We start from the raw sequence: 22,607 nt of genomic DNA, 5'->3' as shown, positions 1-22,607 counted from the left end.
CACATGCATTGACAAGCCAAAGCCCCACAGCCCCTTAAGATAGAAAGATCTCCTTTATTAATGAACCCCAACAGTATTTCTTCAGATACAGGAGTTTTGAACTCAAATACTCAGAAGAAAACAAGTTAATATTGTATTATTCTCATAAGAAATACTGCAACTTATTTCCGGTAACATATTGCAAAGCGAAACAGCTTGAAAAGAAAAAAAAAAATTAAAAAAGAAAAGAAATTAAGTCAATCAAACTGGAATTAAGGTTTTGTTTCTTGGAACGATCGAGTCCTCGCAAGCACAGCTCGTTTCTGCAGATTACTCCCCAAACTGTCGTACAAACAGACCCCGATTGCTTGAATTCCTTATGAGCCCACAGAGGTGCAACATTAAAAGCTACGATTATCGGGTAGCAAGTGCCCCAACCTTCGTCCTCCACGGCAGCCTCAGTGACCCTGGCGTTAACGGGTTGTGAACGTCTTCCCCCTGAAAGGATACAGAGAGAGGTCAGCACAGCCCCCCCCCGGTGCTGTTCTGGGGTGCCCCCAGGTGGCTACGGGCCTTCTGGTGGGCCACACGCTTGCACCAGCTCTCAGAGCCAGGCAGGCGCTGCTGGTTCAGAGCTCGCAGGTGTTTGTGGCTGCAGCCCTGGGTCGCGGGGCTGTGGGGAAGGGTTGGCTCCCTCCCAGGGAAGGGGACACGTCAGGATGCACAGAAAAAGGACACCGAGGGGCTCCAGGATCAGCAGAGGGTAAAGGACCTGAGGGAAACACGTTCACTCAACTACTCTCCTCTACCCCTTTGCTCTGGGCTGCGTTACTCACAGGAGGGAGGCAGCTGGCCAGCCAGCCAGCCAGCGGGGTGGCCCGGGAGCGCTCCTGGCCCCAGCCATCTGTTGGCCAGGGGCTCCAAGGAGCTGCAGACAGACCAGGCAACAGTAACCTGCTCCAGCACCTGCAAACGCCCCGGAAAGACCTGTCCCCTCTCCCCTGTGGGCTGGAGCTGCCCCAGAGCTGATCAGCCAGCTTTAATAAAACGGGGAAAGCTCCACAAATGCCACCACAGGCTGGGGGCAGGGGACGACAGTGGAGACACCAGGGCTCACAGAGCCGTGTACGCGCCTTCTTTTGCAAAGGACCTGCTGGCACAGGGTTTGCCGCAGACCCAGCCCCTACAAAGGACACGTGAGGCAGTGAGTGAGTGTGGTGGAGGGGGCACAGGGGTCCTGGGAGGCCAACAGAAATCCGGTCTTTCGCCTCAAGGCGCCCAAGCAAGCGCCTCACTATGAAACACCCCCTTTCTCTCCCAGATGGTGTCCCAGCACATCAGGCCCTGGTCTGGTCACCCCCACAGCATCCCAATCCTCCCTGGAGTATGCCAAGCTGAGAAGGAGCAAGCTTTGTGGCTGGCAGAGAAGCCCAGAGAGCTGGGCCCTGCTTTGCTACTCACGTGATTGTTTTCATTTCTTTCTTCTCTGCATCTGGACGGGCACGGTTCAGCACCTTGAGGAAATCCGATGTTTTCGCCCTCATACGCGTGTGAATATAGGCCTGCGTTTCATTAGGACAAAATGGGGGCACGTCAGGATCCCGCCTTCACAGCTGAAATTTCAGGATATGGGGTAGGAGGCATCTTCCTGCTCCTTGTAGGGAAAGCACCTAGCTCTGCACAGCCATGATGCTGCTATGAGGGGAGTTCAGGAGGCAACAGTGAAAATTGCTGCCCGAGCCCTAGTCAAAGCCAGGTCTCTGAACAATTACCCTCATGTCTGTTCCCAGAAAGAAAGGAAACCAGGTTCAAAAGGGAAAAATCCTACTTTGCTGCTAGGGTGGGAAGAAAACAGGCGCTGGCTGTGCCAAAGAGCAGGGAGAAAGGGATGATGCATCACTTGCCACCCCTGCATGACTGGGGAGGGCAATGCCAGACCTAGTGAGTTCTGAGGGGGGCACCTCTGCCCCATTCTCCTCCCCTGCAGCACCCAGCTTAGACAGGCCACAGCTACCCTGTATCCCCCCGCCCCAGCCCCGTCCCCTTGGTACCTTTGAGCACTTGATGTGATAGTGCAGGTAGTCCCGGAATGTGTGGATCAGGTTGATGGTGTTGTCTCTGGCAGCAGCATTGGTGTGACGGGGGAACAGCACTGAAAGAGGATGACACCAACGGTTAGTGCCTCCCCAGCACACCTGACTTTAAAGGCAGGGCTTAGCAGCGCTTCTCCACGCCTCCGCAGCCGCCTGGACACAGCTGTGCACCCCGGAGGACGCAGGCAAGGCCAAGTGGCCAGAGGTGATGGCCCTGCAGGGGACTGCGTGACGCTACTTCAGTGCTCGGGAGAAGCCAACAGAGGAGAGAGCTGGAAGGCAGACAAGGGCGGCCAGGCTGCTCAGCTAAGAGCAAGATCCACTCCGCCCTTGGATCTTGGAATTGGCTGTGGATCCCTGCCTGGCAGCTTGCCGGCCCCACAACAGCGTCAGACTGGGTTACTGCTGGGGCCTGGTAGCTCGCTCTTTCCACAGGCTGGTGCCATGCTATGTGTCCCAGATCCAAGGGCTGAAAGACCTTTTTGTTTGGGTGATGATCTCACCTGGGACCCTCACATCAGATTAACAGGGGAATTGCATCTCCACAAGAATGAAGTCTTGCTTGTTGTCCCAGAGCTGCCATCAGACAGCCCTCCCAAAGCTGACCAGCTGCCCTAACCTCAAGGAACCGTTCCCAGCAAGGGAGGAGGGTGGTGCTAACTTCACCTCCCCCTGCAGTGTCTGTGCTCCAGCTCTGACCTGCAGGAATGCCGGCCTGAGAGACCCCCAATTTCTCTGGAAGAAGCCTTTCCCCTTGAACAGGGCAGGGTTTGGACTCCTCAGCTCAGCCTTCTGCACTGCTGCCCAGGAGGAAGCAATGACTCTGCTGGCCAGCACCTCTGCAGGCAAGGGAAAGCGGCTCATCAGAGATGGAAGTGTTTGGCCCAGAGCAAAGAAGCAGAGCTGGAGAAGCAGAACTCACTGCCCTGCTCCTGCTCTCTGATTGCCTCTGCTGATCAAGCACTGCACAGGGCCTGCAGGTGAACAAGCTACAAATACACTCGGCATGAAACCTCCAGTTTCCACAATAACACACCAAAGCCACCTTTCCCTTGCTCCCAAAAGCTAAACTCATTCTGCAGGCAGATGCTAAATGGCTCACTGTCCACTTCCACACCTTCTTGTCCACAGCAGAGCTGAAGTGAGCTCATACAGCAGAGACACACCAAAGGGGGCAGACAACCCAGAATGCAACTCCAGAGTCCCTTCAGCCCTCAATGACCCACTTAAACACTCAAGGAAGGTGAACTCCTTTTTGTTTCTCATGCAGCAGCAGGAACCTCACTCCTCCCCGAGTGTCCCCAGGCCTCAGAGCTGCCTGCTTACCAAAGGTGATGTAGCCAATGTTGTCGCCAACGGCCGCGTCTGTGTCTTTCAGCTCCAAGGGCGGCTCCCTGTGGCTGAAGAGCACCTGTGGGGCTGTGTGACTGGCCCGGCGACCCTCCTTGAACTCCTGAACAAGACAAAGGAAGGTGAGTCCCACTGCAACACTCCAGCAACACAATGGAAAAGCAAATGGGGTTTCCCCACTCCCACGGGGCAACTGAGCAGGAAGTTTCCCAGCTCCCCCTGAATGGGCTGAGGCCATCAGGCCAAACCTCTGGGAAACAATCCTTTTTCCCAGCAAAACCAGACCAAAACACATGGCTGTCCCACGTTTACACATGGCCCTAGCACAGCCCCTCAGCTGGGAAGGCTTTCAGCGTCACGCTGCTTGCCATGAGTGTTGTGTGGAAGGGACACCTCCGTCTGACCAAGCACATGAGACAGCACAGCTCCTGCCAGAACGTCACCACCATCAATGCTTGCAGCAAAAGTGGGCAGCGCCCATCACCCCAGAGGAAAGGAAACTCTCAAAAAGGGCTGTGAGGTCTCCATCACACCTAGTGTAAAGGCTCTGCCCTTTGAGAAAGCATGTCCCACCAGGAGTCTTTGCCTAGGCATTATGAGGTTTTGAAGCTTGTGGGCAAAGCCTGCTCCTCCTAACACTTCTCTATACCCTGAAACAGGACTTTCAGGCAGAGAGATCCCTTCTTGCCAGGGAACCCCTCTGACAGCCAGCATGACCCCCACCTGTCACAAAATGAACTGGCTCTGTATTTCAAGAATTATAGGACTCTCCCTGCGTGGGGCTGGGAAAGTGCAGACACCATTCTCCTGCCCCAAGGCAGGGCAGCCTCCCCTCTGCCTCACTGACCCCCAGCCCAATCTACACATTATCAGCCACCCTCAGCCTCTCCTCCCTTCCCTGGGAAGGGCAGGAGCATCCAGACCCTTTTTAGCGAACCGATTAGTTCACCGAGGGTCGGGGGGGTGGCAGGCTGTGGGGTGGGGGTGTGTGTTTCCTTAATAAAATGCTTAGCTTGCACTTCCGCCTGCTTATGCCAGAGGGTGAAATGGATCAAATAGCTTCACTGGTTAATTAATGGTGAGATTTTCTCCATGAGAGCCCAGATGAGCAGCCACCATGCCCAACTGGGCTGCTTATGCAAGAGCAATAGCTGGAGGGAAGGAGCCAGCGTGACTCAGAGTGGAAATTCTTGTGGCTGTGCAGGAGCAGGGTTTGCTGTTGTGAAAACCAAGAACTTTGGACACGGAGACTCTGTGACAGCTGCTGCCTTGAAGCCCTGCCGCCTCCCTGGGAGCCTCACAAACCCTGTTTTGTTCACCTCATGCCTCCCTCCGTGTTTTAAAAGCCAAACTCCAGGCTGTGGGATACGCTGGTGAGGAGAAGCTCAAAGCCAGAGCAGATGCCCTGCCCATAGCTAAAGAACACAGAGAGCAGAGCTGTGAGAGAAGACTCCCATCGCAACAGACCCTGTTCTAACGACCCCAACACGGGTAAGCCGGTATCCAGCAAACTGGGCCAGTAACTTCCTGTCCACGAGCCTGTCAGCAGCATGGCCTGGCACCCCGAACGGATGGGCTAAAGCCTCTCTAGCCCTGGAACACCCTTGCAGGGCCCTGCTCCATGGCCATGCCCGCACAGGAGGCCCCTCAGGTGCTTCAGCAGGCACAAGGTGACACCAACGACACGGATGAACACACGTACCAACACGCACTGAGCCTTCCCCATCCGTAAGCAAATGTCTCACTCTCCACAGGCTGCCCACAGTCACTAACAGACAGGCAACGTGTTCACTACAGGCCTCTGAATGCTCACCGGCCAAATGGCAGTTGCAGAGCGTAGCTGAGTCCAGAAGTACTTGACATTATGACAACTGATTCGTGCCCACAAACTAAGCAAATCCATAGCTTTGAAAAGCTCAAATTCGAGAGCCCACTGCGGCATGTGAGCAGCCACGCCGAGCTGCTGAGCCTCTCTGCAGTGTTTGAGTGTTAGGAACAAACTTCGAGGTGAAGACAACTCTCAGCACCATCCCCAGCACAACATTGCCTCACCCCTTGTCCCTCCACAGCCTCCCCACCACGCTCAGCTCCTCAGCCGGCTGGCAATCCCTGCACCACAGCAAGCCGCACTACAGGGCCTCAGGGTGGACACCGAAGTATTCACCGTGGTGTTTCTCATCCGTAACACATAACACGGTTGACTGTCCATATGGGCAAGACCATTGGTAATAAAGATGCCAGTGCAAGAGCCTGGATTGGAAAATACACCGCCTATGCCTATTTAACATGGTTCTTCCATCCCAGTGCAGCCTGGAGCCTGGCAAAGCATGTACGTGCATTAAACTGCCTGTGAGCTCTCTTCAGCCTAACATCTGCTTGTTTGGCAATGCTGCTTCAAGTACGAGGGCATCTAAATTGAGAGGCCAGACCCTTTCCCCATAATGCAGTTTCCATACCTGCATAAACACCTTTCCAATCACCACGTCATCGTCATCCTTAAATACCGTGCTGAACACAACCGTCACACGGTCCTTTTTCGCCTCAACATACCTGCAGGGGGGTGAGAGAGAGAGAACCCAGCTGTGAACAGGAGCTAAGCACATCTGGATGAGGAAGCAACTGTGTGACAACGTCAAGTAGATACAACCACCATTCACAGGCCTAGCTGCTGAAATTTTCCCCTCCTTTGAGAAAGTATTTACAGGGAACAAAACATTTCTGTTGGGAGTGGCCAGTTCCTCTCCTGCATGCAGCCACAAGTGCTGCCACTAACAGAGACTCTTGTGTAACATCCCTGCCGCCCGGGGGATGAGCATTACCCTCACTGGATACTTCTGACAGCCTAGGACAGGCCCCAATTACCCTGCCAAAGTATGAGCAGGATTTCCTGACTTTCCACCACAACCCTCAGCTGTGAGCAGGAGCAGAGAGTGTACCGACAGCTGTCCCGACTCCTGGGCTGCTTAGTTTGAACACTTACATTGTCTCATCGTCCCTGTAGTGGATGACAGCTCTTTTTTCTCCTTCTTTGCCTTCTTCCTGGAATTTGAAATACTTCTCGAAGACTGAAGCAAAGCAGTTGCGCTTCAACATGCCAGCTTGGTGCACGATAGCGTCCTTGTCTGCAGGAAGGTTCTCCAGGTCGTAGAGCAAAGAGACATTGTAACCTGGGGAGGAACAGCCACTAACCTTAATAATCTAAGCAGAGCCTTAACGAATCCAGAGACTTTTTCTGGAAACAGACACCTACAGCACCACCTTTGCTTTAAGCCCTCCCAAACGCCCCAGGGGTGAGTGCTTCCCGCCCCAAGCATTGCCAGAAGCCATGCCTGAAGACGGCACGTGGCCATGACAACGCTCCTGGGGCTCCTTCCCGAGCTCCCAGACACATGTGCTGGCTGAGCTGCTCCCAAGTTTTTGCAGTGAGTAGGAAGAGATGCTGTCACAGGTAACCATGGTGTTCCTGTGTCGCACAAAACGTCTTTGAGAAGAACAAAGACCCCAACTGTGAGGAACAGAGGCTTCCCGGAGGAGGGCCGCATTAAGAATTACAGCTTGTGCTGCAAGCTACTTCAGCCCTGGCGTACCTGAGCCACCTTTTAAATTGCCAGTTATTGTGCAGAGAGCCCCAGACATCCAGCTCTTGAACTGCAGCCTTCACTTGAGCATTTCTGACACAACTTAAGTAATTTTGGAATTGAATTCACACACACATACACACAGAGTAAACATTATCACAGGGTTACCTGATTCAGGATTTACCAAGTAGTTTCCATAGACCTTCTTCAATACCTAGAAAAGAAATTGAGAACACAAGGTATCAGAGTTGTTTCCTCCTGCACAGCCCAGGCCATGTTCGGTCCCCATTTAGAAATATCAAGCTACAGCATCTGCCTCCCCGGGCCTAAGTGAACTTGGACAAATATTAAGTCATCACCTTCCAAGTGTTACTGTCTGCTCCTGCTCTAGGCAGAGCTCCCTGAACCCCACTGACAGAGGATGCGCTGCAGGACAGGATTTAAAACTGGAACTTTTAAAAGTGTTTGCTAGTTTTGAACTTGCACGGGGAAGAAAGCCCCTTCCATACACCTCCTGCCTTCAAAGGAGAACTGTCAGCAGAGCTTGACACAACAGATCCGAGTACTACAACCCTTCTTCCCATTCACAAGCAAACAGAAAGCATGCCCTGTCCCTCTCCTTGCGGGAAGGCCAGTTCAGAGCAGGGGTCAGGAGCAGCATGGCCAGGCAATCACCCGCCCTGTCTCAGCCTATTACACAGGACAGATGGGGATGGAGAAGAGACTGCCAGGCAGCTTGGATGCCTCCCAGAAGCAGAGACGCCTACAGCGCAGCAAAAACCTTTCTTCAAACATAATCACTGCTGAATTTTACATCAATGGCAATTTTCAGCTGAGCCATAGCTCTGTGTCAATGAGGGGGCCGGGAACAGGAGGTATTTCACAGAGAACACAACAACGCTGTGGCAGAACTGGCTCTCCTGGGGGGCCAGACACCCACTACCATGCCGAGAGGATGCTCGGGCTCTCTGTGTGCCAAAACCTCCTCTCAGCAGACAGCCAGACTGCCTGCCTGCAGTGGCCCAGGGAGATTCTTTGTCCTAGCAGGAACCCCATTTTGCGCTCCTCACAGTGGGCTTTCACCAGAGACAGAGCAGAAACAAGCTCCATCATCTCCAGAAAGCAACAGTTTGCTAACTGGCAATTTAAAAATGTAATTCCTATTTAGTCAGCACTTCCAAGGCAGTCCTGCAGAGATCCCTTTTTCCTCTAAAAGCTTGGGAAGTTGCCTTCCACTACCACCGCGGTGGCTGCTGGTGCACAGTGGTGCCAGCCGCTCGCCCACCACAGCGGTTCTCTTGGGATCACACACCATACCGATCCTTGCTAAACATGCTGGGAGGGCTCCACCACTTGGGCTGCTTGATTCTCCTGTTTGCCAGCAGCAGAAACTTCAGTAGTGGGCAATGCTGCTCCTAGAAAGCTCTGCATATAGGAACCAGGAAAGCAGGATATTCAGTCATATTTAGTCTGACTTGGGTAGGTCTTGCAGCAACTCACAGGAATTCACTTTGGGTTCAAATCGCCTGTTTCTCGCCAGACTCACAATGAACTCATGGAGTAGTCTTTTTGTTTTCCTCTGAAAACAGACATCCAGAGGCAAAAGTCTGCTGAAGAGCCTCGGGTGAGCCCCACTTGCTACCATGCGGAGATTTGAAAACTGACTCAGGAACTGAGTCACACTTCCTGCCTGGCCACCCAACCACAGCTCAGAGAGGCTCCTTCTTTCTACCATAAATGGCCCTCCGCAGCCCCGGCCCATTCAACAGGAACTGAACCTGCTACTTCACGCAGCAGCAGAAAGGGAACCAGTTTGCAGATCGAGGTCTGCACACACAGCACGAGCCCATCACTCACTCTCAAGAGTGGCAGTCAGGAAGAGCAGCGCCACGGGACTTCAGATTTGTCTCGGTGCCTTCCTTCACTTGCAGAGTCAGCATATCAGTCAGGGAAACTATTTCTATATAGTCAGGCCTTGCACTCATTTGGACATCCAGAATTAGGGGTGCCTTTCGCCTTTCAGGCTGTCAGGTCACATAAGATGACTCCTTATTCAAGACAGAGTGTGAACACGCTTTGCCCTTGTCTTCCAGCAAAGTGGGACCCCTGGTTGGGACCGGGCTGCTCCACTGACCAGCGTGAAGTGGGAGCACAGATGCTTCTCTAAGGGTTAGACGTTAGATCCATCAACATTGCAAGGACATTGCCCATGCTAAGACAGTATTTGTAGGCTCAAGGCCTACAAGAGATGCTCACTCACCTCGTCAGCACCGTGTTCCTGGAGTTCCTTGTAGAATTTCAGAGAAATACTGACCATCACTTTTGTCTTGTCTCCATTGGGGTTTGAAATATGGTAAAGGACTCCATCAAAGTCTATGAAGCAAGCAAGAGAAATGTGAGGAAACAGGAACCAGTTCCTATTTCTAAGGAAGGTTTTCCCTACGTGTTCTAGGAACATCATAAAGCAACCCTGTTCCTCCTGCTCCAGCCCTCACACATACACCAAGAGAGAAACCGGTAATTAAGGAAAGCAGTAATGTCATGTAGGGAGACCCGTTATCACTCAAAGGGCTGAAACAGTTTTGACACCCGTCCATCACAGAAAGCTTTACTCTAGTGCCATTTAGCAGCCCTGGCAAATCTGTTTGTGCTCAACGCACAAGGATACAAACAGGCAGAGACGGGAGCCTTCTGGATGGCCAGCACAGAAAGTGACTGACATGCCCACTGGGCCAGAGCTGCAGCCTGGAGGAGAAAATATCTCTGCAGCAAAGGCAGCTCAGCCACTGCCTGCTGAGACAGCTTCCACTTCACTGCAGAATGGGCAGGGAGGGCAGGAGGCAGGGAAAGGCAACCCTCCAGCTACCTCGCAAGCTTCACTTCCCCACGGAGCTCTGCAGCTTACACAGATTCTTGGTAACAGAAGCAAAAAATCAGTTGCTGAATGAACACTTGAACTTCCTTGGCACTTCTCATCCTGGAGAGCAAACTTCAGGCGATGAATTCATCTTGCCTGTCACCCCGAGCCAGCTTTCTAACAGCCCAAAGCAGATGGTGCTAAAGACCTCATAAAAAGTAGCATCAAGGGCAGGACTGGAGAACAGGCGAGGTAAAAGAGAAGAGCTATGTAGCACGCAGACACCGAACAAAGCGCTGCCACTACTGAACTCACTGCTGTGGGGAAAGTCCCAGGGAAGGTGGATGGATGGAGAAAATAGCGGGGCAGCCAGCAAAGGCCCAGCTCTGGGGACGCCGTAGGGTGTCCACACCGTCTGTTCCTGCACGGCTCTCCTCCCCCCACAGGGGTGTTGGGTGAATTTAGGCACACCAGGCATAACCGTGAGCAGACTGTTTGAGCTAGCCCACTTGAGCCAGCCTGTTTTTTCAGAGAAGTCAAGAGAGCTGTGGAGCTTACCTGCAAATGTTACTTCTACTGCCTCTGGTTTATTTCTAAAAATCAAAGAAAACAAAGGAGGTAAATGAGAACTCGAACAGCAGCCTCCAAGCTGTGAAGGAAAGGGGATTAATTTCCAATGCCTTATTCTCACAACCAGCTCTACCTCAAAACCCTTCTATCTCCTACGTTCAACCTGCAGATAATCTTTGATAAGAGATCTTAGACTTCTCCCCATTCCTGTAAGCACCAGTTTTACCCCATATGATATAAAAATAGGCCTTGAAGCTGGCAGAGATTGTAATTATTTGTAGTTTATTAATAGATTTTGAGAACGCAGATTTCCAGTTAGAAATGTCTGAGAAAGCTACTCATCACCAAGGAGTTTGTTTTAACAAGCACATTCTCCGAACAGAACAACCACGATACAGGTTTGGGGACAGAGGCTCTTTCGTAAGTTCCTGCAATACCAGTTCATGGAAGGGACTCTGAGAGGCTGAGCAATCCTTCCTGACGCAGTGACCCCTTCACCATCAATAGCAGCTTTACAAATGCATTGATGTAACTCACTTGCAGAGAAGATCCCTTCTCCTCTGGGCCTAGGAACAAACCACAGAAGGAAACTTTCCGGATATGCATCTCATCCTGCCACCCCGCACGTCCCTTCTGAAATACCCCAGCACTATGCCAATGAGCTCTGCAGGAAAAACTAGATCTGGGTTTGCTCTAACGCTGCCCAGTGTGGTCTTTGGGATCCCTGGTGAGCAACAAGAGCACCTCACAAGCCAAAGGCACATCACTTCTTACGCTGCGGGTACGAAGGTTTAACATCTTAACAAAGCCTATCCGCCATTTTGTCCACGACCTCCAGAAGAGTAGGATCCCATGAAAGATCCACCTGCTTCTGAAAAGTGATTTTGTTGGGACTGGCACTACATAACTGCTTTGGCAGCTCCGAGGGGACTGGTATTAATAGGTCATTCTCCAACAGGGAGCAATGCAAAGGTACCTCCACTGCTGCAAGCAGGGGTGGAAAATGAGAACAGGATAAAAGTGCCAGTCTGCTACTGCTGCTCACAGCGTATCTCCGCTTGTTTTTCAAAAGCAGCCGATATGAAAGAGAGCACAGGCTAATGCTGCAGCTAACAGGAATCCAGCCTCTAAACAGTTCATTGACACCCGTCTGAACCAACCTACTGAAGTTACTCCCCACACCAAAGCCAGTGTGTCGAGGCACCCTTGTGGTCTCAACCTCGCTACCTTTTTGCTGAAACGTCCTCTGTCCACGCACACGTACGCTGCTGGGTACTGGGCACACCTTGATATATACACTGCGAAAGGTAGGAGAAGCAATGACTCAATATCTAGTATCCTTCATCATATTCTGGAAAGGTTTTAATGATTTTTTTTTTTCTGTCCCAGCAGAAAGCACTGTTCTTCCATCAGCTTTTCTGCAGACAGCCTCATTCCTGGACGCCAGGAACGACCACGATGTGCTAAAACTCAAGATGGGCAATGCAGGGAGATCAAGGCACTGAACAGCACTGATCCCAGATCATGCACCAAGCCCACATTTTACTGCAGTAGAAAGGGAGGAATTAACCCCCAGCTGGAGATCCTAAGTGGAAACGATGAGGTGTTGCTGCTTCTTGAAAGTTATTAGCTGTGAAAAGCAACAGCTTTTTTTTGTCAGGAGGCAGGAGAGCCTCCATCTTTTGTGCTGCATCGCTGAAGATAAAAACCACACACTTGAAAGAAGCAATGCGAGTGCACCCAAGGCAGGTCCTTTCGTTTAAGAGCTGTGCCAGCTACCTGTGACCTCTCTCGCTCTCATCTCCTCCTCCCAGCTGGGCCCGAGATGGAGGCTCACAGGGCATCCCCAGCTGCATATTCAACTCAGGCTGTTGGAAAGGGGAGCAATTCCCCAAACCGTATCCAAGCCACTTCTGCTCAGAGGACTGCTCAGAGCCGAGATGAAAGAAAATCCCACTGATTCCACTCGGTTAGTCGATGCAGGCATGTTCTTCTTTTAGAGCACTACACTCAGACTTGGGAATCAGCTGGGATGGCAGTACAAATTTTTATAAAAAAAGAAACCTATGTAGGAAGCTTTAAAGATAGCAGTCAGGCACATGAGAGCTAGGAATATTAAAGAGGATGCATCCTTAAGCCTCGATTCTGTCTCCTCAGTTACACCGATCAATCCCCATTCCCCAGGCACACGGAGCTGACGCCTCCGGGAGCCCCAGCTCCCAGCAGAGCCTCTGAACACAGCACCTCCCTCCAAGCAAGAGCAACGCAGGGAAGCAACTGAAGGCCAGCGAGCACTGGAGTGGTTTTGCTGAGGAAGGACAACGGTTCCCTGCTTACTTGCCCAGTACCCCAGGGGATGGCAGAGAATGATCACTCATCACATTATTTAAGAAGCCGTGCAAGACGACGTACCCGAAATCGGTTAATGGCTCTGCACGAGAGCCTTTGTTCTGCACACAAAGCTCACGTCTGACACGGCCCCATTTTTGAACCTTTCACCACACAAGCATGATTTCTTAGAGAAGTTATTTTAACACTGATTTCCCAAGCGGCTCGGTTCTTGTACCTGGGGATGGTGAGGAGGGGAGATATTTAAGAGAAAAGCAGGTAACTGGGCAGAACTTTGGGTGCTGAATATTCAACCGCTTTCCAGCACAGCCTCAGTGAAGCGAGCACTCACGTGAGCCGCATACAGAGCTCCTCACAGCCATGCCAGCCCTGTCCTCTACTGCAGTGTGGCTTTTCTGCCTCGCCTGGCACACACCTAAGTAACCCAAGCCTGACCCTACCCAGGGGAGGACAGGGAAGGGTATCAGAAGCGTGGCTGGGAGCAATGCAAGCTCTCCTAGCCCTTCACAGTTCAGCAGCCTTACAACCCCAAACTGCTGCTCTATTTGTCTGGCTCACCTCACCAAAACTATCCTGGCTACTTAAAACGTTTCTACAACAGAAAAACTGCCCCTTTTGCTACCCTAATTGCTGTTCCCCCCATCAAGAAGTCCCCAGGCAGAAGAGAAAGGAGCTCTCATGTCCAGCCTCCTGTGGCTTCTGGACAAGCAACAGTGCTGCAGGTCACACGCACGCGATCACTTCCCCCTCAGCCTTCCACCAACCCCATCTTCCACCAACAGAAATAGCAGCGGGGACATGCCAAACACCCTGCAGAGGCACGGTGCGTCCTCTCTGTGTTTAGCCCTCCCAGCCCGCCCCGCTCTTGTGCGGGTGAAGGTTTGGCGCAGGGGATACCCAGCAGGCCCGGGACTGGGGCTGCACCACTGCACGGTGGGTACTGGTTACTGTCAGGTTACTGGCGTGATCCTCAAGAGCTCTGCCTGGTCTAGCACGCTCCAGCATCCCCTGCCTCCATGATGAGGCTCATCCAGACCCATGGTGAGAGTCAGCAGTTTAGCAGCTCAGTGCAGACTGTAAATCACGGCCATCCTTTTTGCATTTTACTTTGAAGCGGGGCTCTGGGCAGCCAGGAGCTCGTTTGAGGTTCACTTCCACCCCTGCTTCAAGTCTCCAAGAACCAGACTAGTCCCAGCTACACTCACAGGATTTTGGACAGTACAGCCCATCTGCTGCTGAGGCAGAGAGCAGCTGGGACCCCTGCAAGCTCCTTACTACCAACACTACCTGAACAATAGCCTCCCCCAGCAACCCTCCCCGTTTGCTACCCTCTGCCCGAAACGGACACTAAAACCAGCTTATACCAGGAGTAACTGAAATGGCTCCTCTCTGCACTAAACACCGAATCCAGACCAGACCTTTCAGCGAAACCCTGCCTGAACTCAGATGCTAAAATGGCAGCTGTTCCAAGCAGCAGCAGTGGTCCATTTTCTCATAACACTTATCAGGTTTGAAGTCAAATCCACACCAAATCCCATCTGCCCTTTGCCTGTAACAATAAAAGGCCCTGACAGGTTTTAAGTCTTCTTGCCCACATTCCTCCTATTCATCTCCAAATGGCTCCTACGCTCAGTCTATCTAATACAGAGCCAGCTCCAAATCAGATTTTTCACCCCGGCAGAATATCCACGAAGAACCACAGTGCCTGTGGAGAGATGCCAGTGAGCACTTAAGAGCAATGGCAATTTTTTTTTTTTCTGATAGCATTTCCTCAATTTTGATTCGGACAACTTCCAAACTTCCCCGCTTCATTCTCAGGCCATGGAGGCTCTTAGCCGTATGTTACAACAAATTTAAGAACAGAAGAACGAAGACCGTAATTATACAGAGCCCTCATCTTCTGTATTAAACAGGCCTAAATGCAAACTTGGCAGACAACCATACTGAAGCATCTCCCACATCACAATTAAGGCCTGTACCAAATAAAGGAGGATGGCAATTATTTTAAAAGCTGCAGGCTTGCAGATATTCTAATCTCTTGCCCCATAGGAGAGGGGGAAAAAAAAAAAAAAAAAGAAAGGGAGTATTTCAAAGCTTAAAGCTCTGAGCAAAGCTTTCAGATCACTGCAGCTGACACGCAGTTTGGAGGGAGCAAGCCAGATTCAGTGACAGACTGCAGGCTCTCGCTAAAGAAAGGTCACCCCAATAAAAAAAAAAAAAATTATGAGCAATGTCTAAAATTATCTGAACAGTTCCTCCACTCCTGGGCCCTGCTCAGCTAACAAAAGCTACTCTGCGTAAGCTGCGGGAGTGTACGAAACCAAAGCGCTCCCGTAGCTCTGGCAGCACACCCACCACGAACTCGAGCAGGAGTGCTCCATCACGCAGGCGAAGCCGAGAAGCGTACAGCAGCCCCCACGCCGGCTGACTCTCCTCTCCCGGTTGGGTGACCCTTCCGTGCCCGAGCTTCTCCCTTGCAGCAGCCCTGGCAGCCTGGAGAAGGCTGGTTAGTAGGAAGAGGTTGGGACTCCCAGCAGACAAAGCACGGGCCGCTCCTGCGTCTTCCCCCCGTGCATCCCTGTTCCAGCTGCGGGCAGGCAGCCCACGGTTCCCCGCAGGAGCAATCCAGCGCTGCAGCAGGTCTCTGGGGAAGAGCCTCAGTTTTGCACACACCACTCACTGCGTTTCTTTAGCATGGCGAGCGATACCCACTTTTCTCCGGTGTCAAGCACTGGTGGCTGCAGCGAGAACCGTTCTCACAAGATAATATGGAGCAGGCCCCTCTCAGGAACCTGAGATGAAAACTGAGGCTGAAGCGATGACAGGACAACCTGCGAAAGCCTAACACTTCGCAGATCCAGGCTGCTCTTCCCTCCTGTTCCCTGAGATACTGCTTGAAAGCAGAGCACTGCCTAGTTCCAGACAGAGGTGGTTCACTTTCCACCATTAATGCAAAGTCACCTTCCCTGGTGGCTGAAGCCAGATGTGCTGTGGCAGCCCAGGAGCTGCGCTCAAACACCTACAGCACGTTCAGGCCACAGGAACAGCCAAGGTTCACCACTAGTGCTGCCCACGCCATGCTGAGCACAAGGGTACCGCTTTCTGCCAGCGGCACTGCCCGAGCACCCCTCAGAGGAAGGCAGATGGAGTTTTAGCAGGTGAGGTCGTGCCGGGGGAGATGTACGGCTCCCAGCTGGACTAGCGAGGATGCTGAGCCAGCACCTGCCACTGCTGCTGGAGGAGCGAGATCTGATCCCTGCTCCTCGGCTGCACCCTGTGCAGCCTTCACACAATGAATGGGATGAGGAAACTCATCTGGGCTAAAAATACCCAGTTTTGCCTGTTTAATTTTAACCTAGGTCACTTCCCCAATCCTGTTTCCCCTGAAGCCACAAAAATGCCCGTGTCAGCAAGAAGGAGGGGGTGGCAGAGGAGCAACCTCCATTTTCGGTGGGGCCGCTGAGCTCCTCTGTAGCACCAGAGCCACAGGTCACCACAGCCACCCCCGCAGGGAGTTTGTCAGTGCTGCCCAGCAGGACCCGAAGCTCATCTACTCTCCCAGCACGCCCAACAGCCTCCAGCTGCTCCTCAGCCTCCCCACGATGAACTCTCTTCACATGTCACATCACGAACACAAAGTTCACGGTACCTGGTTTCACCCAGCGCTCAGCCTCCCTGTCTGAAAGGCTCAGCTCTACAGCTGATGAGCACCAACGCGACCACAAATGGGAAATACCATGAAGCACACGGGTGCAGCTTCAGCCCAGCTCTCCAACCACCTCACAGGAACCGCTCTGCAGCAGGGAAGTTCAAGCTTCAGCTGTTTTCCTATGTAGCTAATAGTCACAAAGCCCTGCAGATTCGTACCTACTAAAGAAACTAACAATTTGAGATTCTCTTCCCTCCACCCCCAACCAAGGGAAAAGGCACACTGTTCTCCAGCTATGCCAATTTGTTTTCTTTTGCACAGTGGGTAAATGCTAAGAAACAATTTGAGATACATGATTAATTTACCAGCAATTTAGGGCAAGCTACGTATGACTGGAAAACCAAACCCCGTGAATGAAGCCCTGTGCCACTTTCATTGGGGTCAGTTAAATTAAAGCAGGACAAAACTGGACAGCAAATCTGTTTTGGGAGGCGGTTCCTCCCTGTGTGTTAAACAGAATGAGTATTCACCAGACACAGAAGACAATCATCAAAATGTTTTACACTTAAATTGTATGCTGAGCTTTCTTCTCTCTGTGTGGTTAGCAAAGGGAAGCAATGATGAGAAACAAAACCATCCAACTGGTAGAGCTCATCCCCTCACATCATGTTTCTATCATAAACGGGAAAACTTGCATGTGACTCCAGCTCATAGGCAACTTCTCAAGTCCAAATGATTTAGTCAAAAGCTTATGGAATAGTTTATTCTCTTGACACCTACAAAAGCTCACGAGCTGCCTCATTTCAACACGCTTGTTTCCAGGTACTGACCAGTATTCCCCCACTGCAGCAGTTTGATGCTTGAAAGTTTCAGCAGCAAATTCCTAACTTGAGTTATTTCAAACAGATTCTGGTAGCTTTAGGCCTTTATTTAAAAATGTGGTTGTTTTAAGGAAATGGATTTAAAACAAGAAATTACAATAGTAAATAAAGAAAAAAATAATCAGATACATTGAAGTCCATTACCTTGCCCTAAATACCACTGTTCAATGGTGGCTGGCTGAGGTGAAATTTCCATGGGTTTTACCCACAAAAAAACCTAAATTTGGAATTACCCTGTTTACAGGTGGATGCTGCCAAGCCCCAACGAAGAACTCTCAGGCACAGGTTAGGTCTTGCCTTGAGTGCTGATCTCTGCCTGCAGCCCTGCCAAGGCACCTTCCACACTGGGAACTCCAGAGACAGCACATGGACCTCCACGCAGAGCAGATTTTGATATCTAATATACAACAATAGTGTTATGAGCGGTTATTAGCTCCAACTCTAAACGTGACCTAGTTCTATGTGACAGGGTGACACATGAAGCATCTCTCACCTGATGGTCCAGGGGAGCCAGACGAATCATGGCCACAGGGTGGCCACAGGAAGCAAAGGGGAGCAACACAGCCCATGCCACAGAACAAGTCTCCGGCAAAGGATTTGGAAACAAACCCCACCCTGCCCGACTCCCAGGCTGGTGCTGAAGCCACCAGGCACACCTGGCTCCAAGACAACCACTACAGACAAATCCATGCATTGCATGTGCCCCACTCCTGGCTTAGAGCAAATAATGCAAAACCAACTCTGTGCGAGTGTCCAGATTTGCTCCTCCCAGTCACCAAATCCCTCCAGGCTTGATCTTGCCCTGACTGTGTTCATCCCAGCGACATGCCTTGGGAAAACCATCGCCAAATACTGAAATACAGAAAATCCCCTCCTGCCTCCAGGCTCAGCACCATGAGAATAACCCCAGAACTGTGGCCAGAGGGAAAAGAAATTTGACATGAATAAACATTGCGTAACACCCATTCCCTAAAAGACTTGAAACCAAGAGGAAAAAAAAAATACACCTTCCTGCACATCTCAGACCTTTGTGTCCATCCTGTACCTGTCTGGACAGGAGGGCACCAGCACAGAAGAAAACGCAAAAGTAAGTAACTTCCTCTTCTCCAGCAACACACTCAAGGCACAAAACTTATCTGGAAATGATCTCTAAAGAAAAGAACATGCCGTAGATGAGTAAGAGGCAGAAGCAGAGCACCACCAGTCGCACTACGAATCGACCCAGGAACAATCGGTGTGCCAGGCGAGTGTGCCGGAGCTGAAGCGAGGAGGCTTTGCCGTACAGCGGAACGGAAACTTGGGGCCCCTGCAGGCTGGTGCGGAGCGAGCAACCCCAGCTCTGGTCACACAGAGTCAGGGTTTCAAGGTGTGTTTAAACTCACAGACTGCCACCTCCACATTTACACCAGCACAGGGACACAGGCACATTCTTCTCTCTCCAGCAGGAAGAGTGCCTCAGTACAGACCTGTGATGAATGAGCATTTTTGACACACACTATTAACCTCAGCACACGTAATATTTTCTAGTGGATGCAGCTGCAATGTCACGGTGGTCACCCAGGAGCTCTCTCATCCCAGCACAGTGCCTGTGCTCTGAGGAAACTTGTTGCGTTAACCAATCAGGCTCACAAAGAATTAAAAGCCTGGGAGCAGCCCAGCTATCCCACAAGGCAGCGCAGCCTGTGAGGTTATTCTATGAAAAAACCCAAAACCTGAGCAACAAGTCAGCTGAGAGGGGAAAGCAGAGGAAATGGCTTCTGTCAAACTGCTGCACACAAAAGGCTGAGAGCTTCGAAAGCTGCTAGAGGAAAAAAGTGACACAGAAAAAGGCACCTGCCTGGTGGGTCCCTTCCTGGAGCGACCTGGGCCGTGCTCTTTGAGGTGCCAGGGCAGGCTCCACCCCAGAGATAACACCACCGCGCTTTGCTTCTGTACAAAGGTGCCTGGTGCTACCCATGCCAGCAGGCAGCGCAGCGAGCCCATGGGTAGCTCAGCTGCAGATAAGGACATTTATAGGAAGGGACTTGCTTCTGAGCTAAGCTGTGCTCAGACGAGCAGCTTTTCAGCCCTGGTGCAACACTCAAGGCAAAATAATCAGTGGCTCCCTAGGCACCGAACTGTCCCAGCCAGAGATGCAGGTGCAAACGAGCTCCCCCAACCCACCCCCTGAGGCCAGGACACCCAACAAACTGGCACCAGGAGCTATGACAGAGCCGTGGGCCTGCATCCCTCCTCCTCAGGAAAGCAAAGGGGGGCAGGCTGCAATCTGCTCCCCACCCCCAAAGCAAAAGGCTGAGGCCACAGCTCCACACACAGGCTTCCTGTTCCTCGGCTCCCCCAACACATTCTGTACCAGTGCTGGCACCGTGCTGGGCCCGTTCTGATACAGGATGCTTCAGCCAAAGCAAATATCCCTGCAAATCCACCTTCCCCTCAACTCCCTCCTTGCCCAGGCCCTCTCCTCCACCTCTGCTCCTCTACTTTCTTCTGCAGCTTTCCTCCACACCGTGAGCTCAAGCACTCTCCCTCCTCCTCAACCCCGGGTCTCCACATTGCCCTAGCACCAGCCACCCCATCAAGCCCCGCTCTCCCCTCCAAATCTGCCAGCCCAGCTTTGTCCCCTCACTCCCCTGCCCTTGATCTGCCCAAGCTCTGATCAACTCCATCGCCTCCACCTCAGTTACCCACCGCCCTCCTCCAAGTCCCCACCCTCATCCCAACTCCCTTCCCCTCCAGGCTCTCTTCCTGTCCCACCTCTGCCCTCCTCACTCCTCAGCCCCCCACCTCAGTGGGGGCACCTCTACCTCAGTGCCACCCCCCCGTCATTCTCCAAGCCCCCATCCTGCCTTGTCACCACCCCCCGCAGCCCAGCCCCATTACCCTCCAGCCCCCATCCTGCCCCCGTACCGTCTCCTCCAGCCCAGCTCCTCCACCCCCCCGGCCCCCACCCTGCCTTGGCGCTCCTTCCCGCGCCCCACTCAGCCCCATCCTCCCCCGGCCCCTCATCCTACACCGGCACCACACGCCTCGTCACCCGCCAGGCCCTTCTCTCTGCCGGGGCGCCTGGCACAGCCCTGCCACCGCTCCCCGCCCCTCCCTCAGTCCGCGGCCCTGGCCCGTCCCCGCCGCCCCCGTCCCCGCCTCGGTCAGGCCCGTCCCGGCCGCCCCCCGCCGTCCCTACCCGGCGGCCGCGCCCTCGAACTTGAGCGTGAGGGTCTCCTCGATGATGCGGTTGTTGACCTCGAGCAGGATCATGTCGGTACCGGGAAGGGGAGGGGCTCTCAGGGCGCCGAGGCCGGAGGGAGCCGAGCCCGCTGCGCGCACCGGGGACCCGCCCGAGCCTGCGCCGCCGCTTCCGCTCTCGCGCCCGCGCGTCACTTCCGGCCCCGGTCGCGGCGGAGCCGGCAGGCGGCAGCGCAGGCGCGCAAGCCCCTCCCGCCCCGCCCTCCGCGCTGACGTTCGCGTGATGCTCCGCCCACCGGTCCGCGGAGGCGGGGGGGGGGGGGGGGGGGAAAGGCGGGGGCGGGGGGGGGGGAAAGGCGGGGGGGATGCGCCGTGGGAGTGAGGTTCACCGGGGATCCCCCCTAGTGTGGTGGGGCACGGGCAGAGGGGTGCCCCGGCGGGCTGGGGGGTGCCGCTGGGTCTGGGGGTCCCCCCAGTTGGGGGGAGGGGGCAGGGATATGGGGTGCGCCTGGGGTAATGGGGTGGGTCCCCAAAAGTGTGGAGGTGTCCCCCAGGGTTATGAGGTGCTCCTGGGGTGTGTGGGTCCCCAAAAGTGCCCGGGGATATAGGGGTACCTTGGGAAGCAGTGGGGGTGTCCCGGAGTATGGGGGTGTGCCCAAGAATTGGGTGCTCCGGGGGTACCGGCTGCTCACAGGGAAACGGAGCGTCCTGTGGACTGGGTGGTTACAGGGCCTCAAAAGTGTGGGGACACCCTAGGGGGGCTGTGAGGCTGCCCATGATCTGGGGGAGTGCCCAAAACTTTGGGGGTGTCCCTAAGGAATAGGAGTGTCCTCAGGCCTGTGGTGACACCCCAGAGGTATGACGGTGCCCTACAACTGTATGGGTGCCCCCAGGGAAGACAGGTGCCCCGAAAATGTGGGGTACCCCCAAGACTGAGAAGTACCCCAAAGCTGTGAGAATGGGGGTGCCCCAAGGGTTTGGGGGTGTCCCAAGGGTTTGGGGGTGCCCCAGAGGGACAAGGGTGCGCGGGGGGTGCCCTTGGGTGCAGGTTTCCCTTAAAGGCAATAGGGGTGCTCAGAGGAGTGAAGGTGCCTGAGGGTTATGGGGGTGCCAGGGGAGGGTCGCCCGAGTCTGTGGGGCTGTCATGAGGTCACGGCTCCGCCTGGCGGCACAGCCTGGCTCAGCTCGGCATAGCCGGGGCGGGAGGGACACGGGCTCCGCTCTGGGGGGCAAGCCAGCCCTGCAGTGCCCTTGTGCCCCCCAAAACTCTGGTGCCAACCCCCGCTCTATCAATGGGGAAACTGAGGCATGGAGCCCTGCCCCGCCTTCTCCTACTGGCCTGCCCACCAAACTCCCACGTGGTCCAGGGGGGCCTCCACTCTCTTGGAGGGGTGGCTGCAGCACATGGGGGGGCCTCGAAGGGAAGACCCGCATCCACTGGGGCTGGGGGACTGAGGTGGGTTGACCCTGGCCAGATGCCAGGTGCCCACCAAAGGCACTCTATCACTCCCCCTCCTCAAATGGACAGGGGAGAGAAAGAAAAAAAAAAAAAATCACACCGGGCTTGTGGGGTTGAGATAAGGACAGGGAGATCACTCAACATTTACCGTCACAGGCAAAACAGACTCGACTACAGGAAAATGTAATTTATTACCAATTAACTCAGGGAGGAGTAATGAGAAATAAACCCAAATCTTAAAACACCTTCCCCTCACCTGTCCCTTCTTTCCCGGGCTTAACTTTGATCCTGATTTCTCTCCTTCCTCCACAGGGAACGGGGGTTGTGGTCAGTTCATCGCTCTCTTGTTCCTGCCGCTCCTTCCTCCTCAGGGGGAGGATTACTCACATGTTTCCCCTGCTCCAACGTGGGGTCCCCCTCACGGGAGAAAGTCCTCCATGACTTCTCCGGCCTGAGTCCTCCCATGGGTTCAGTTCATCATGAACTGCTCCAGCGTGGGTCTCCTTCATGGTGTGCAGTCCTTCAGAAACCGACTGCTCCAGCGTGAGCCCCCCTCACGGGGTCTCTGGCAGCAAACCTGCTCCAGCGCGGGCTTCTCTCTCTCCGCGGGCCACAGGTCCTGCCAGGAGCCTGCTCCGGTGCAGGCTTCCCACGGGGTC

General features: G+C 53.5%; 1 protein-coding gene across 1 annotated transcript; it reads right to left on the bottom strand.

Moving 5' to 3' along the window:
* Nucleotides 1-34: 34 nt before the first annotated feature.
* ARPC2 (actin related protein 2/3 complex subunit 2) lies at nucleotides 35-20,624 on the bottom strand. Its single transcript, XM_086465218.1, has 10 exons — nucleotides 20,488-20,624; nucleotides 10,416-10,450; nucleotides 9,261-9,373; nucleotides 7,169-7,214; nucleotides 6,403-6,589; nucleotides 5,879-5,972; nucleotides 3,399-3,525; nucleotides 2,031-2,131; nucleotides 1,441-1,541; nucleotides 35-477 (listed from the first exon to the last, which is right to left on the bottom strand). The coding sequence occupies exons 1-10, from the start codon at nucleotides 20,559-20,561 to the stop codon at nucleotides 453-455; spliced, it is 903 nt and encodes a 300-aa protein (XP_086321344.1). The 5' UTR covers nucleotides 20,562-20,624; the 3' UTR covers nucleotides 35-452.
* Nucleotides 20,625-22,607: the final 1,983 nt, after the last annotated feature.

The sequence above is a fragment of the Leptosomus discolor genome, chromosome 5, assembly GCF_034619465.1.
Source record: "Leptosomus discolor isolate bLepDis1 chromosome 5, bLepDis1.hap2, whole genome shotgun sequence".
Classification (NCBI taxonomy): domain Eukaryota; kingdom Metazoa; phylum Chordata; class Aves; order Leptosomiformes; family Leptosomidae; genus Leptosomus; species Leptosomus discolor.
This window is presented reverse-complemented; position numbering and strand designations above follow the sequence as displayed.